Source organism: Neoarius graeffei, chromosome 14 (genome assembly GCF_027579695.1).
Source record: "Neoarius graeffei isolate fNeoGra1 chromosome 14, fNeoGra1.pri, whole genome shotgun sequence".
Lineage (NCBI taxonomy): Eukaryota > Metazoa > Chordata > Actinopteri > Siluriformes > Ariidae > Neoarius > Neoarius graeffei.
The window spans coordinates 5,669,733-5,683,084 of NC_083582.1; the positions used below are offsets into that span (position 1 = coordinate 5,669,733).

At 40.8% G+C, this 13,352-nt stretch overlaps 1 protein-coding gene across 11 annotated transcripts in view; it reads left to right on the top strand.

Annotated features, from left to right (window-relative positions):
* Positions 1-13,352, top strand: part of ablim2 (actin binding LIM protein family, member 2) — a 206,316-nt gene that overhangs the window by 161,044 nt on the left and 31,920 nt on the right. For 6 of the 11 annotated variants that reach the window (XR_009656406.1, XR_009656402.1, XR_009656404.1 and 3 more), the window contains 3 exons: positions 601-633; positions 3,759-3,876; positions 8,124-8,342. Coding sequence is in view for 1 of the 11 variants with exons in the window: in XM_060939188.1 (XP_060795171.1) it covers positions 601-633; positions 3,759-3,876; positions 8,124-8,342 (370 nt within the window). In the remaining 10 variants the exon portion in view is untranslated. The remainder of the gene's footprint in view (positions 1-600; positions 634-3,758; positions 3,877-8,123; positions 8,343-13,352) is intronic. The other 5 variants (XR_009656403.1, XR_009656407.1, XR_009656411.1 and 2 more) reach the window with 3 other exon arrangements.

A 13,352-nucleotide genomic window follows, 5' to 3' on the forward strand; every position in this document is an offset into this window, starting at 1 on the left:
CTGTGGGGGAAACCGGAGCACCCGGAGGAAACCCACGCGGACACGGGGAGAACATGCAAACTCCGCACAGAAAGGCCCTCACCGGCCACGGGGCTCGAACCCAGGACCTTCTTGCTGTGAGGCGACAGCGCTAACCACTACACCACCGTGCCGCCCGAGCGGAATAATATTTGGTAAATTACTGCATGTAGTGTAGTTTAACAAGGAAGTATAAAATTCGTAATGGCAATTGGATGCTGCAATATACTCATTTGCATACATTTGCATATGGCCTAGGGTGACGCCATGGGTCAGATATAAACGATCGTGAGACGTTACGTATGTTTATAAGTAAAATGTCATAACTCAGTGCAGCATGTGATCTTAAGAACAGGTGAAATTTTACCTCAAATTAGAAGCGATTTCATTCTGATCCCATGTGCTGAAATATGAGCAAATATCAGCATCTGATATTTGAAATTTAACTTTCAAACTTGTTAAAGCCTCATTAACAAGGTCATGCTTCTTATTTTCTTCTTACCCAAGTCATGCTAATTTGATTTAACGTCATGAATTCCGCTGCATAACCTCATCTCACTCCGCTGCTTTTTCCATTCGCAGTCCCCGCAGTTCCTCACTCCGACTCCGACAGAGGTACGGTACAGCTCACCTGATGGGCCACCCGCACACGATGCACACTGCCACTGCTGTAATCGTTTATCACAGGGTTGAATTTTCATTCTGTCTTTCATTCAGGCAGTCCGTAACGACTGTGATTTACGGTACACTCACCGGCCACTTTAATAGGAACTTGTTGATTCTAAGATCCCTGTTCTTCACAGGACTGGAACTCAGTGTGGTGTTCTCTTTTTCTGTTGCATGCTGAGATGCTTTTCTGCTCACCACAGTTGTAAAGTGTGATTATTATTTTTATTAGCTTTTTATTTATATATATATTTATTTATTTACAACCCCGATTCCAAAAAAGTTGGGACAAAGTACAAATTGTAAATAAAAACGGAATGCAATAATTTACAAATCTCAAAAACTGATATTGTATTCACAATAGAACATAGACAACATATCAAATGTCGAAAGTGAGATATTTTGAAATTTCATGCCAAATATTGGCTCATTTGAAATTTCATGACAGCAACACATCTCAAAAAAGTTGGGACAGGGGCAATAAGAGGCTGGAAAAGTTAAAGGTACAAAAAAGGAACAGCTGGAGGACCAAATTGCAACTCATTAGGTCAATTTGCAATAGGTCATTAACATGACTGGGTATAAAAAGAGCATCTTGGAGTGGCAGCGGCTCTCAGAAGTAAAGATGGGAAGAGGATCACCAATCCCCCTAATTCTGCACCGACAAATAGTGGAGCAATATCAGAAAGGAGTTCGACAGTGTAAAATTGCAGAGAGTTTGAACATATCATCATCTACAGTGCATAATATCATCAAAAGATTCAGAGAATCTGGAAGAATCTCTGTGCGTAAGGGTCAAGGCCGGAAAACCATACTGGGTGCCCGTGATCTTCGGGCCCTTAGACGGCACTGCATCACATACAGGCATGCTTCTGTATTGGAAATCACAAAATGGGCTCAGGAATATTTCCAGAGAACATTATCTGTGAACACAATTCACCGTGCCATCCGCCGTTGCCAGCTAAAACTCTATAGTTCAAAGAAGAAGCCGTATCTAAACACGATCCAGAAGCGCAGACGTCTTCTCTGGGCCAAGGCTCATTTAAAATGGACTGTGGCAAAGTGGAAAACTGTTCTATGGTCAGACGAATCAAAATGTGAAGTTCTTTATGGAAATCAGGGACGCAGTGTCATTCAGACTAAAGAGGAGAAGGACGACCCAAGTTGTTATCAGCGCTCAGTTCAGAAGCCTGCATCTCTGATAGTATGGGGTTGCATTAGTGCGTGTGGCATGGGCAGCTTACACATCTGGAAAGACACCATCAATGCTGAAAGGTATATCCAGGTTCTAGAGCAACATATGCTCCCATCCAGACGACGTCTCTTTCAGGGAAGACCTTGCATTTTCCAACATGACAATGCCAAACCACATACTGCATCAATTACAGCATCATGGCTGCGTAGAAGAAGGGTCCGGGTACTGAACTGGCCAGCCTGCAGTCCAGATCTTTCACCCATAGAAAACATTTGGCGCATCATAAAACGGAAGATACGACAAAAAAGACCTAAGACAGTTGAGCAACTAGAATCCTACATTAGACAAGAATGGGTTAACATTCCTATCCCTAAACTTGAGCAACTTGTCTCCTCAGTCCCCAGACGTTTACAGACTGTTGTAAAGAGAAAAGGGGATGTCTCACAGTGGGAAACATGGCCTTGTCCCAACTTTTTTGAGATGTGTTGTTGTCATGAAATTTAAAATCACCTAATTTTTCTCTTTAAATGATACATTTTCTCAGTTTAAACATTTGATATGTCATCTATGTTCTATTCTGAATAAAATATGGAATTTTGAAACGTCCACATCATTGCATTCCGTTTTTATTTACAATTTGTACTTTGTCCCAACTTGTTTGGAATCGGGGTTGTAGTTAGTTAGTGTGTGTGTAGTTTGATGTTTGTTTTTGTTTGAGTGTTTTGTCCGCCAGTTGTGGTGTAGCTCTGGACCCAGTTTTGGGCGTTGGTTCCCTCCAGGCCTTGGTTCGCCGTGGGTGATGCCTGTGCTCCTCGCTATGGACTGCAGTGAGCTCGTTGCTCATTTTAACATCGTGGTTGTCCAGCACTCTGTACAGCAGTGCTTTAGTGCTTGGCGTGATGTTTCGAGTGATGCTGCTCGGTGGCATCGCAGCAACTGTGTAGGTGGTTTGGGACACACCAGCACTCTGTGTGGCGGTGCGTCTGTACTCGCTTTGTGGATCCATGGCGCGGTGTCGCGAGTGATGTTGCCTGGCAGCGGCGCGGCGGTTGTGCTGGCCGTGTGGGACTTGGTTTCATGCGCCTTTTGGTGGGACTGTGGCTGCTACACCACTGGAATGACATCCTGACCTCTATTTGGTGGACTTTTTTTTTTTTCTCCCTATAATTGTAAAGCGACCTTGGGTTTTGAGAAAGGCGCTATATAAATTTAACTTATTATTATCATCTCATCTCATCTCTAGCCGCTTATTATTATTATATATGACTTGCTATATCCTTCCTGGGGGAAAAAAAAAGCTCGAACCACCTCAAATCTGTCCATTTTCTGATCTCTCTTATCAACAAGGCGTTTGTTTACTTTCCACCCACAGAACTGTCGCTTTCTCACTCACTCGATGGATGTTTTTTGTTTTCCGCACCATTCTGTGTAAACTCTAGAGACTGTTGTGTGTGAAAACCCCAGGAGGAGATCAGCAGCTTCTGAAATACTCAAACCTCATACTCATCTGGCTCGAACCAACACCCATACCACAGTGAAAGAAAGAAAGAAAGAAAGAAAGAAAGAAAGAAAGAAAGAAAGAAAGAAAGAAAGTCACACTTCACTGTGAGATCACAATTTTTCCCCGTTCTGATGTTTGAACATTGTGAATATTTAACTGAAGCTCTCGATTTGTATCTGGATGATTCGATGCATCGTGCTGCTGTCAAGGGAATGAGTGTTCCTAATAAAGTGGCCCATGAGTGTATCTGTCTTAGGTTTAGAATATATGAGTGAGATGATTTAAATTCATATTTTGTCCCGTTTATTGTTATGTCAATGTTTTTAGTGTGATGAGAATGATTTTGAGTGTACGGTATATACCTGCCCTTGTTTTTAGGGAGATGGGGAAAAATCCCCCCGTCAGAGACGACCCTCCAGCCCCAGCTCGAACAGTTCACTGGGCGGTTACGGCCGCTACACGCCGTCCCGCTCGCCACAAACCTACAGCAGACAAGGTACAGCTTTATTTACATTAATACCTTCCTTTTTAATTTTTTTTTTTTGTATGACGTTGCCCTTGTTGTAGCCAAAATAGTGATCAGTTTTACTTTCCTTTCAGATACATGGTGGGGTTTTCTTTTGTTTTGGGGGTTTTTATCAGTAAAATTGATCTGACTGACAATCACAAAAACACAAAATATACAAAGCTACCTTCACATTCATGACACAATTCGACAAACAATGATCAGTATGTTAATTCATGGAACAAACCTCGCTTTCAGGCTCTTTCTTTTCCTTTGTCATTGTACCTCTGTTCTTCTCTGCCTGTCTTTTGTCTTTTTTTTTGCAATTGTTTCAAATTTTACTCAAATATCAAGTCAATCACAAATTTCTCCAGCTATCCGCTGAATACACTGGTGCTTGAAAGTTTGTGAACCCTTTAGAATTTTCTATATTTCTGCATAAATATGGCCTAAAACATCATCAGATTTTCACACAAGTCCTAAAAGTAGATAAAGAGAACCCAGTTAAACAAATGAGACAAAAATATTATAGTTGGTCATTTATTTATTGAGGAAAATGATCCAATATTACATATCTGTGCGTGGCAAAAGTAAGTGAACCTTTGCTTTCAGTATCTGGTGTGACCCCCTTGTGCAGCAATAACTGCAACTAAACGTTTGCGGTAACTGTTGATCAGTCCTGCACACCGGCTTGGAGGAATTTTAGCCCGTTCCTCCGTACAGAACAGCTTCAACTCTGGGATGTTGGTGGGTTTCCTCACATGAACTGCTCGCTTCAGGTCCTTCCACAACATTTCCATTGGATTAAGGTCAGGACTTTGACTTGGCCATTCCAAAACATTGACTTTATTCTTCTTTAACCATTCTTTGGTAGAACGACTTGTGTGCTTAGGTTGTTGTCTTGCTGCATGACCCACCTTCTCTTGAGATTCAGTTCATGGACAGATGTCCTGATATTTTCCTTTAGAATTCGCTGGTATAATTCAGAATTCATTGTTCCATCAATGATGGCAAGCCGTCCTGGCCCAGATGCAGCGAAACAGGCCCAAACCATGACACTACCACCACCATGTTTCACAGATGGGATAAGGTTCTTATGCTGGAATGCAGTGTTTTCCTTTCTCCAAATATAACGCTTCTCATTTAAACCAAAAAGTTCTATTTTGGTCTCATCCATCCACAAAATATTTTTCCAATAGCCTTCTGGCTTGTCCATGCGATCTTTAGCAAACTGCAGACAAGCAGCAATGTTCTTTTTGGAGAGCAGTGGCTTTCTCCTTGCAACCCTGCCATGCACACCATTGTTGTTCAGTGTTCTCCTGATGGTGGACTCATGAACATTAACATTAGCCAATGTGAGAGAGGCCTTCAGTTGCTTAGAAGTTACCCTGGGGTCCTTTGTGACCTTGCCAATTATTATGCGCCTTGCTCTTGGAGTGATCTTTGTTGGTCGACCACTCCTGGGGAGGGTAACAATGGTCTTGAATTTCCTCCATTTGTACACAATCTGTCTGACTGTGGATTGGTGGAGTCCAAACTCTTTAGAGATGGTTTTATAACCTTTTCCAGCCTGATGAGCATCAACAACGCTTTTTCTGAGGTCCTCAGAAATCTCCTTTGTTCGTGCCATGATACACTTCCACAAACATGGGTTGTGAAGATCAGACTTTGATAGATTCCTGTTCTTTAAATAAAACAGGGTGCCCACTCACACCTGATTGTCATCCCATTGATTGAAAACACCTGACTCTAATTTCACCTTCAAATTAACTGCTAATCCTAGAGGTTCACATACTTTTGCCACTCACAGATATGTAATACTGGATCATTTTCCTCAATAAATAAATGACCAAGTATAATATTTTTGTCTCATTTGTTTAACTGGGTTCTCTTTATCTACTTTTAGGACTTGTGTGAAAATCTGATGATGTTTTAGGTCATATTTATGCAGAAATATAGAAAATTCTAAAGGGTTCACAAACTTTCAAGCACCACTGTACAGTGTGCTTCCTAAAGCATATGGGGATAAAGGCACATGCATTCCAGTCGGAGTGTTGTAATTCATGTCACATGGACGCATATCAGATATGATCCAGGATCAGATATGAAAGTGGCTCAGGTCTGATTTAAAAAGATCAGATTTATTTTGTCCACGCATTCCTTTTAAAAGAAAAAAGTCCACATCTGTGAATACGGATCACATTGAGGCAGAATAAGAGTTGTGTCACTTCAATACAGTAATGTGAACGTAGCTCAAGTACACACACACACACACACACACACACACACACACACACACATATATACACCGGTCTATGTATATATGTGTGTGTATACTGTATATATACACACACATACAGTTCTGTGTAAAAGTCTTCGACATAATATTATGTAAAGAAGTGCTGTCAACCAAAAACAACTAAAAAATAATGAAATGAAACGTTTCAACATTAAAAAATACTATAAACAGTAATCAGTGAGCCATAATAAATGAAACAAAGTCAATATTTGGTGTGAGACGACCCTTTGCTTTAAAAAAAAAAATATTATTTATATATATATATATATCCGTCTGAGGTCCAGTGAGGTCAGTTTTATGTGGAAATGATCTGTAGGTTTTACTGAGCGTCTTACAGAACCAGCCACAGTTCTTCTGGACACTTTGACTGTCACACTCACTTCTTCATTTTACACCAAAAATTTTCCAGTAGCCTTCATTATGTTTTCTTTTTTAATCTGGAAAATGCTTGCTTATGGAATATGCTGCTCAGACACGCTACAAACTTTTTTTTTTCCTCTAACATTTAGTTTTGTGCTGGAAAAACCCCGAATGTTTGGAACTCTAAAATGTTTTAGTCATGTTTTGACTCAATAATGTAGAAGTCATAAAATAAAAATCTATAACAAAGTTTGTATGAAGGGGGGCTAAGACTTTTGCACAGTACTGTGTGTGGTGTGTGTGTGTGTAGCCATGTAACAATTCACCCAATTCACGATTCAATTCACAATATTGGGTTCATTATTCAATTTTCCCAGGATATTTCTCAAAAAAATTAAATGAAGAAAATTTTATTACAAAAAAATGAACATTTATTTTCCTATTCTTTATTGACTTGAATAGTCCTTTTGTTAAAGAACTTAAAATAAAACACTTGTTTCGTTTTATTAATGACCAGCAATAATTATTTCTCCACGTTTGTAAAGTTTGGAGTAAAATATAATAGCCTATGAACTAAAACATTCCTTTTATTAAATGTGAAAAAAGTTAATCACAAATATTATTTTTCTTCATAAACGTTTATGAACATTTGTACTTCCTCCATTTGCTTCTCTTTTCTTTATCTTTCAGCCATATGTAAAAAGAGAGAGAGCTCGGATTTCTTGTTAAATCTATTTGTATACAATCACACAGCAGCTCTTTTGACATTTTAGGGGTTTTTTTGTGTGTTTTCGCAGCATTAGATCTGTGTTACTTCCACCTACAGTGAAGTAATGTGTATTCCTGATATTTTAAGTTATTGTACCCTCTTCTGTCTAAACAATAATTACAGCTAGGAAAAAAAACTGAGATTACACAGCCTGATAATAATTGTGATTTAATTTTTTTATTTAATCGATTCAAATTGTCATAAATTTGTATTGTGATATTATATTCCTAATATATTTAAATAATATTGGCTGGCATTGAGTGGTATATCAAATATATTCCATTCAGCTAGCATGATACTGAATGAGTCGAAGACGAATATCTGAATGGAATATATCTGATAGACCATGAAAAAAAGCCAGACAATATTATTATTATTATTATTATTATTATTATTATACATACACATTCCTTTAGGGTGTTGAACGCATCTTTCTCTTTCAAAATCTTCTGTATTTAATGAAGCAAACCTGGCGGCCATGTTCGTTTACTCGCTAGTGCAGAAGTTTTACGTCTCCGATGTGTGACATCATGTTGTCTTGACAACCATGCAATATCGTAAACTAATATTCAACGCTTATTCTCCATTGGGTAGAGTGATGTAATACATGTAGGATTAGCGATATGCTAACAATATTGCATGCTATCAAACCAAATGAATGAAACCCACTAGATGGGAATAGAACACGTTTTTATTCCATCAAAAAAAGTGTCCTGTATGTATAATAAATGAATATATATCAGACTTGGTAATCACTGACTTTATTTTACTGCCCTTGTTCTCCTGGCTGGTGTCGGACTCCTTGTTCAGAACAATATGCCAGCAGTGGGTACACACCACAACCCGGGAATTCCAACTCGTTACCCGTGTACACTACGGGTCGATATTCCGGCCAGGGTAGGCCCAGAGACTCTTCCTCACTGCCCTTGTACTACAGTAGTGGTGTTCGAAGTATCCCACAGAATCTTTCCCTGAACCCCACCACCCTGGCCATGCTCCAACAGCACAACTACATCCCATACTTCAGAGGTACATGGCTCAGCCTGCAGGCCTCGTTGTGCTCGCTAAAACCAACTAATGTCACGCCATGCATGGATCCATATGATGTGCTTTCACTGCTGAACACTAATGAGTGTCAAATATTACTGATCTGTTTGTTTAAGGGATAAATAACTTTTGTTCATTAAAAAAAAAAAAACACTGAGATATGAAACTACTACCTTGTTCTTCGCCCGCCTTCCCTAAACAGGAATTGAGACAGAATTGAAACAAGAACAAGTCTCTGAAAGTAAACCTAGGACAGGCCTGCATCTAAGTTTGCCTCCTTACAGTAAAGCCCTGGACCTTTCGGTATCTCTTATTACTGTAATCCAGTCCTGTGGGATTGTAGGTGTACCCCAAGGTTCACTCCATGGACCGTTCAGTTTGTTTCTGCTTGCTGTTGCTTGGTGTCTCAGACCTGCCAACCTTTACAGTTTTCGCGTAGGAGCTTGGCATTTGAACATTGGATTACGCTGATATGAGTTATCACACACACACATTCCCCTTCTTTTTTCTACCAGATGAGCCAATCGAGACATTAATCTGAAATGATTGACAGTTGTCTATGTATTTTTAACTCTCCAATATTAACTGATATTTCCCTGGAAGCCCCACCCCCTTCGACCAAACTCACATTAGTAGTGTGCTCTCATCACATCTTGATGTTCACGCTGATGCAATACGATCCTTACAGTCAACGGAGAATGTTTTGAGTCCGTTAATCTGAGAAATTGCATCAATATACTGGATGTTCAACTTGGCTAACATTAGAGAAGTATAGCGTTAGCGTCGGTTAGCTAGATTTATTATGGACAAACCAAAATTTTCACGACCCCTTTATAAATCATTTTAATAGTGATTAGAAAGTGATTTAAAATGCAGTTTATGGGGCTCCTGTGTGGTGCAACAGAAAACTGTTCACTCTAGCATCTGGAAATTGTTGGTTTGAGTCTTGGTGATGTCATAGAGCGCAAAAGAGCAAAATTAGCCGTGCTCTCGGGGAGTGAGGGGTGGTATGCTTTTTCCCTGCAATTACTCTAGCCCATCATGTGCATCTGTGAGCTCATGCATGTAGAAGTGGGCGGATAGCGCTTTCCTCCGAGTGTGTTACGTTGCATGTGCAGCAGTTTGAAAAGATGTGGTCTGCTGGCGTCACATGACTCGGAGGAAGCATGCGATAACCTTCACCCTTCCGGGTTGGGTGGGAATTGGTCATGACTACCGTAAATTGGGGAGGAACGCAGGTTTCTGTCCTGCATCTGTCTTTGCTTCATGATCAACAGCTCTATGGAAACATTTTTCCAAGGAACATTCAACAAGCGATTTGTAAAAAACCTGGTAGTGTTCTGTTAATGAGTCATGACTGATTTTGTTTTGTTTACAAGAGAAGTAAACATGTGTTTTTGGTGTTGTTTTTACTCATTCCTCTTCAGGGTTGGCAGATCTGGTGTGTGTACAGACTGTGTGTATTTTAACATCAGCACTGTGATGTTGCATGGAACTGTGTGTTTTGTGTGCAGCATATTGTCGCCGTTATAATAATGACTGCACTAGAATGAGCTGGAATATTAAATACTGTACATATCATACCAACGACTGAACATGTATCAGTGTGTGAGTGTGGTATTTGTGCCTGCCGGTGTTGTGCCATGTTGTTGGATTGTACCTGATGTCTGAAGATTACTGCCTGCAGATTATCTTGTGTAATTTTGTCTAATCTCTAATCCCTAATCTCGAATCCGACATCCTTCGCTGGCGTCCGTCATGACACAAATCAATACCAGCTCAGATTCGAGGCTCTTTGCGAGTCAGGGAATACAGAAGTTTATCTCATTCCATGTGGCATGGTGTAATGTCAGTTGTCTACAGATCTTGGAAAGGGATTATTCAGGGCTCTCAACCACTCGAGGGGTAAAATGAAGGTCTCAGAAGAAGATTAAAGGGCATAGTGAACGAATCATAATTTGGGGTCTGTGTTCCATTTGGCTTGATTCTGGGTCTAACCACGTCTTCAGTGTTCTGTTTTTTGTACTTCTAGACCATTTATTGGGTGTGGAGCCACATACGCTGACTCGACAGTCAGTAGGGATGCGAGTTCAGCTGTTCTCACGACAAATATTGCTTTCTGGAGATTTTGTAGGATTTATTAATCTGAAACGTGCACATATACAGTAAGGGGAAATAAGTATTCAAGCACGTTTATTAAGTACTTCCGGTACTTACTGTATCAAAGTCCCTCCCACACCAGGATCTGGTCTTCCCATGAAGTCTCCTGTCCCAGTACTAACCAGGCCCTTAAGGTGCATTGAGCGGTGCCGATCTCCGTTTTTATAGCCCTTAGCCTCTCGCTTGTTACATAGCTAGGGTTACAGTGGGGGGCTGGTTCTCATAATTGCAAGAGTTTGATGCCCTACTTACATCTGTATTGCGGCATGCCTTGCCAGAAGGCAGCAGGTACCATTTTTATGATGGTCTTTGGTACACCCCTACCCTACCGCTAGCCTGGGAAATCCCATGCTGCTTTGCACAATCGTTCCGATCTGAAAAGACAGCATGGAAACTATGGTCTAAAGGCTCGCCTGAGTTAGGGAGCCAATCAGAGAGTGGGGAGGGGTGGAAAGACCGTGACGCCGTACTACTCGACAAACGGAAGCTTGTAGTTTATTTGGGACTGTTTACGGATCACATTTAACATGGCGGCGAGCGATACGAACCAAACTTTCGATCAAGCTTTAGACACTGTTCTGAATAGTTTAGAGCAAAAGTTTGTTTTAAAAAAAGAACAGCGTTTGGCGTTACAGTCTTTCTTCGTCTTCTTCGTCACTCTAACTACGTCACTGGGTACAACTGCCATGATTGGCCATGGGCTACGTATACGCCAAATGATAGACATTCGCAACATCCCAATAAACGGCCGTTGACAAATCGTAAACCACACCTCCCCTACGAGAAATTCAATAGGCGGATTCCAGACCATATTTCACTTGTGATATGGTCTGGTGTTAACCAAACTACCCTACCGCAAGTAGAACTCATGATCTCCTGGTCCAGAGGCTGACACACTAGTCACTAGGCCAACTCGTGATAGTTACTGTTTATCCACTTCAAATTTACGCAGATAATAAAAAAGTTTGACTTTGAAATTTAAGCCCAAAAAAAGTATGATTCATAAACACAGAGAAATGATCAAAGTCATTGTTGGCAATTGCAGATTTGGTCTGAAGCAATTATTGCGATCTGGCCTAGTGGTTAGCGTGTCCGCCTCTCGATTGGGAGATCGCGAGTTCTACTTGCGGTCAGGTCATACCAAAGACCATCATAAAAATGGTACCTACTGCCATCTGGCAAGGCATGCTTCAATACAGGTGCGAGTGGGGAGTCAAACCCGCCCCCCCCCCACTGTAACCCTAGCTGTATAGCCGAGAGGCCGAGGGCTATGGAAATGGAGGTCGGTGCCACCCAATGTGCCTTAATGGCTCGGTTAGTACTGGGACGGGAGACTGCCTGGGATGACCAGGGCATGGCACGGGAAGGACTTTAGATGACTCAATTAGCTTTTTTGCAATACCGTAATTAAATTTTGGTCAATTCCTCTTCGCAGATCATCTTTAGTTCCTCAAGGTTCAAAGAATTCCTCTGATGGATTTGCAATTTCAAAATGCTTCAAAGTTTTCACTGGGATTTGAGTCAGGAGATTTGTCCAACCATGCAAGGATTTCTCAAGTCATCTTGGCTGTATGTTTGAAGTCATTGTTTTACTCAAACATCCAGATTCTCTCCAGATTCAGGTTCTTGGCTGATTAATTTCCCTCCGTTGGTGTTACCCTTGATGATGTGTAAAACCTGTTTGCAGAGAAGCAGGCAGTAGTGATGCTCCCACCCCATGCTTCACTCTGGTTACCATGCTCTTAGAATCCTTTTATTTGATTGCCAGAGAGTTCTATTTCTTTTTTCATCATTTCACCAGAGTATGGTACCGTATATTGTCCCAAAATCTCTTTTTTTTTTTTTTTAGCAGAGGAGATTAGCATGCGATGGAGAAACAGAGATGATCACACTGCAGTTCATTGTTGATATTATTCTCTGTGCATCTGTTGTTCCTGCTGCTTTCAGAGTCGTCCTGCAACTTTTTTCAAGTGGCGTTTAGCTTCTCTCTGATGATGCGTTTGTGACCTTTCCTCCTGCATTTTATCAAAGCCGTTTAACAGACAGGGAAGTTTAAGGACTGTGCTACGGCTCTGTACGTCTTCATTTAACTGTTGTGTAATAATGTCATCCCTGACAACTTTGATTTCTACTTTTGCACTTTACAAGCACAAGACAAAAGACGTGCGTAAATTTGAAGTGACTGAATACTTATTTCCCCTCACTGTAGCTTGTCGAGAAGGACACTTTACCTGTATTTACTTTAGATGTCAAAGTCATGCCTTTTCAGGTTAAAAAAAGGTCCAATTTTGTTCTCAGACTTCATTTCTGGAATGTAACATCTCCAGATGTGTGGAGGAGTTTCTTACGGACATTGACCGGCCTTTTACTGACCGAATTCTCCATGTTGTGCATGTGTGTAGAGTGCAAAAGTGTATATTAGTACAGTGTACACTGTCTGTGTGTATGTGAGAGACAGAATGAAAGAGTCAGCCAACACTTTACAGCCACATACTTTCACAAACAATATATATGCACCTCTCTCCTCTCTTTTCCTCGTGTCCCTTTCTCTTGCTTTCTTTCTTGTTTTCTGTCCCTCGTCTTTTCAAGTGTTTATAAAAAAAAGTGCTTCCTTCCTCATGACCTCATGATCCAGCCTGCTAATGACACCATGCATTCTTGTAGTCTGTGGTCACAGGGGTATTAAATCAGTTCACCCCCGGACCGATGAGTGAATGTGTGCTGAAAGGGAACCAAAGCCTCTAAAGCAGGGCTGTGAAACAAACGCGTCATCTAGATAAAGGTTATGATCCGGTCCACCGAATGAACTCGAAATCTGCTTTGTAGATTAAA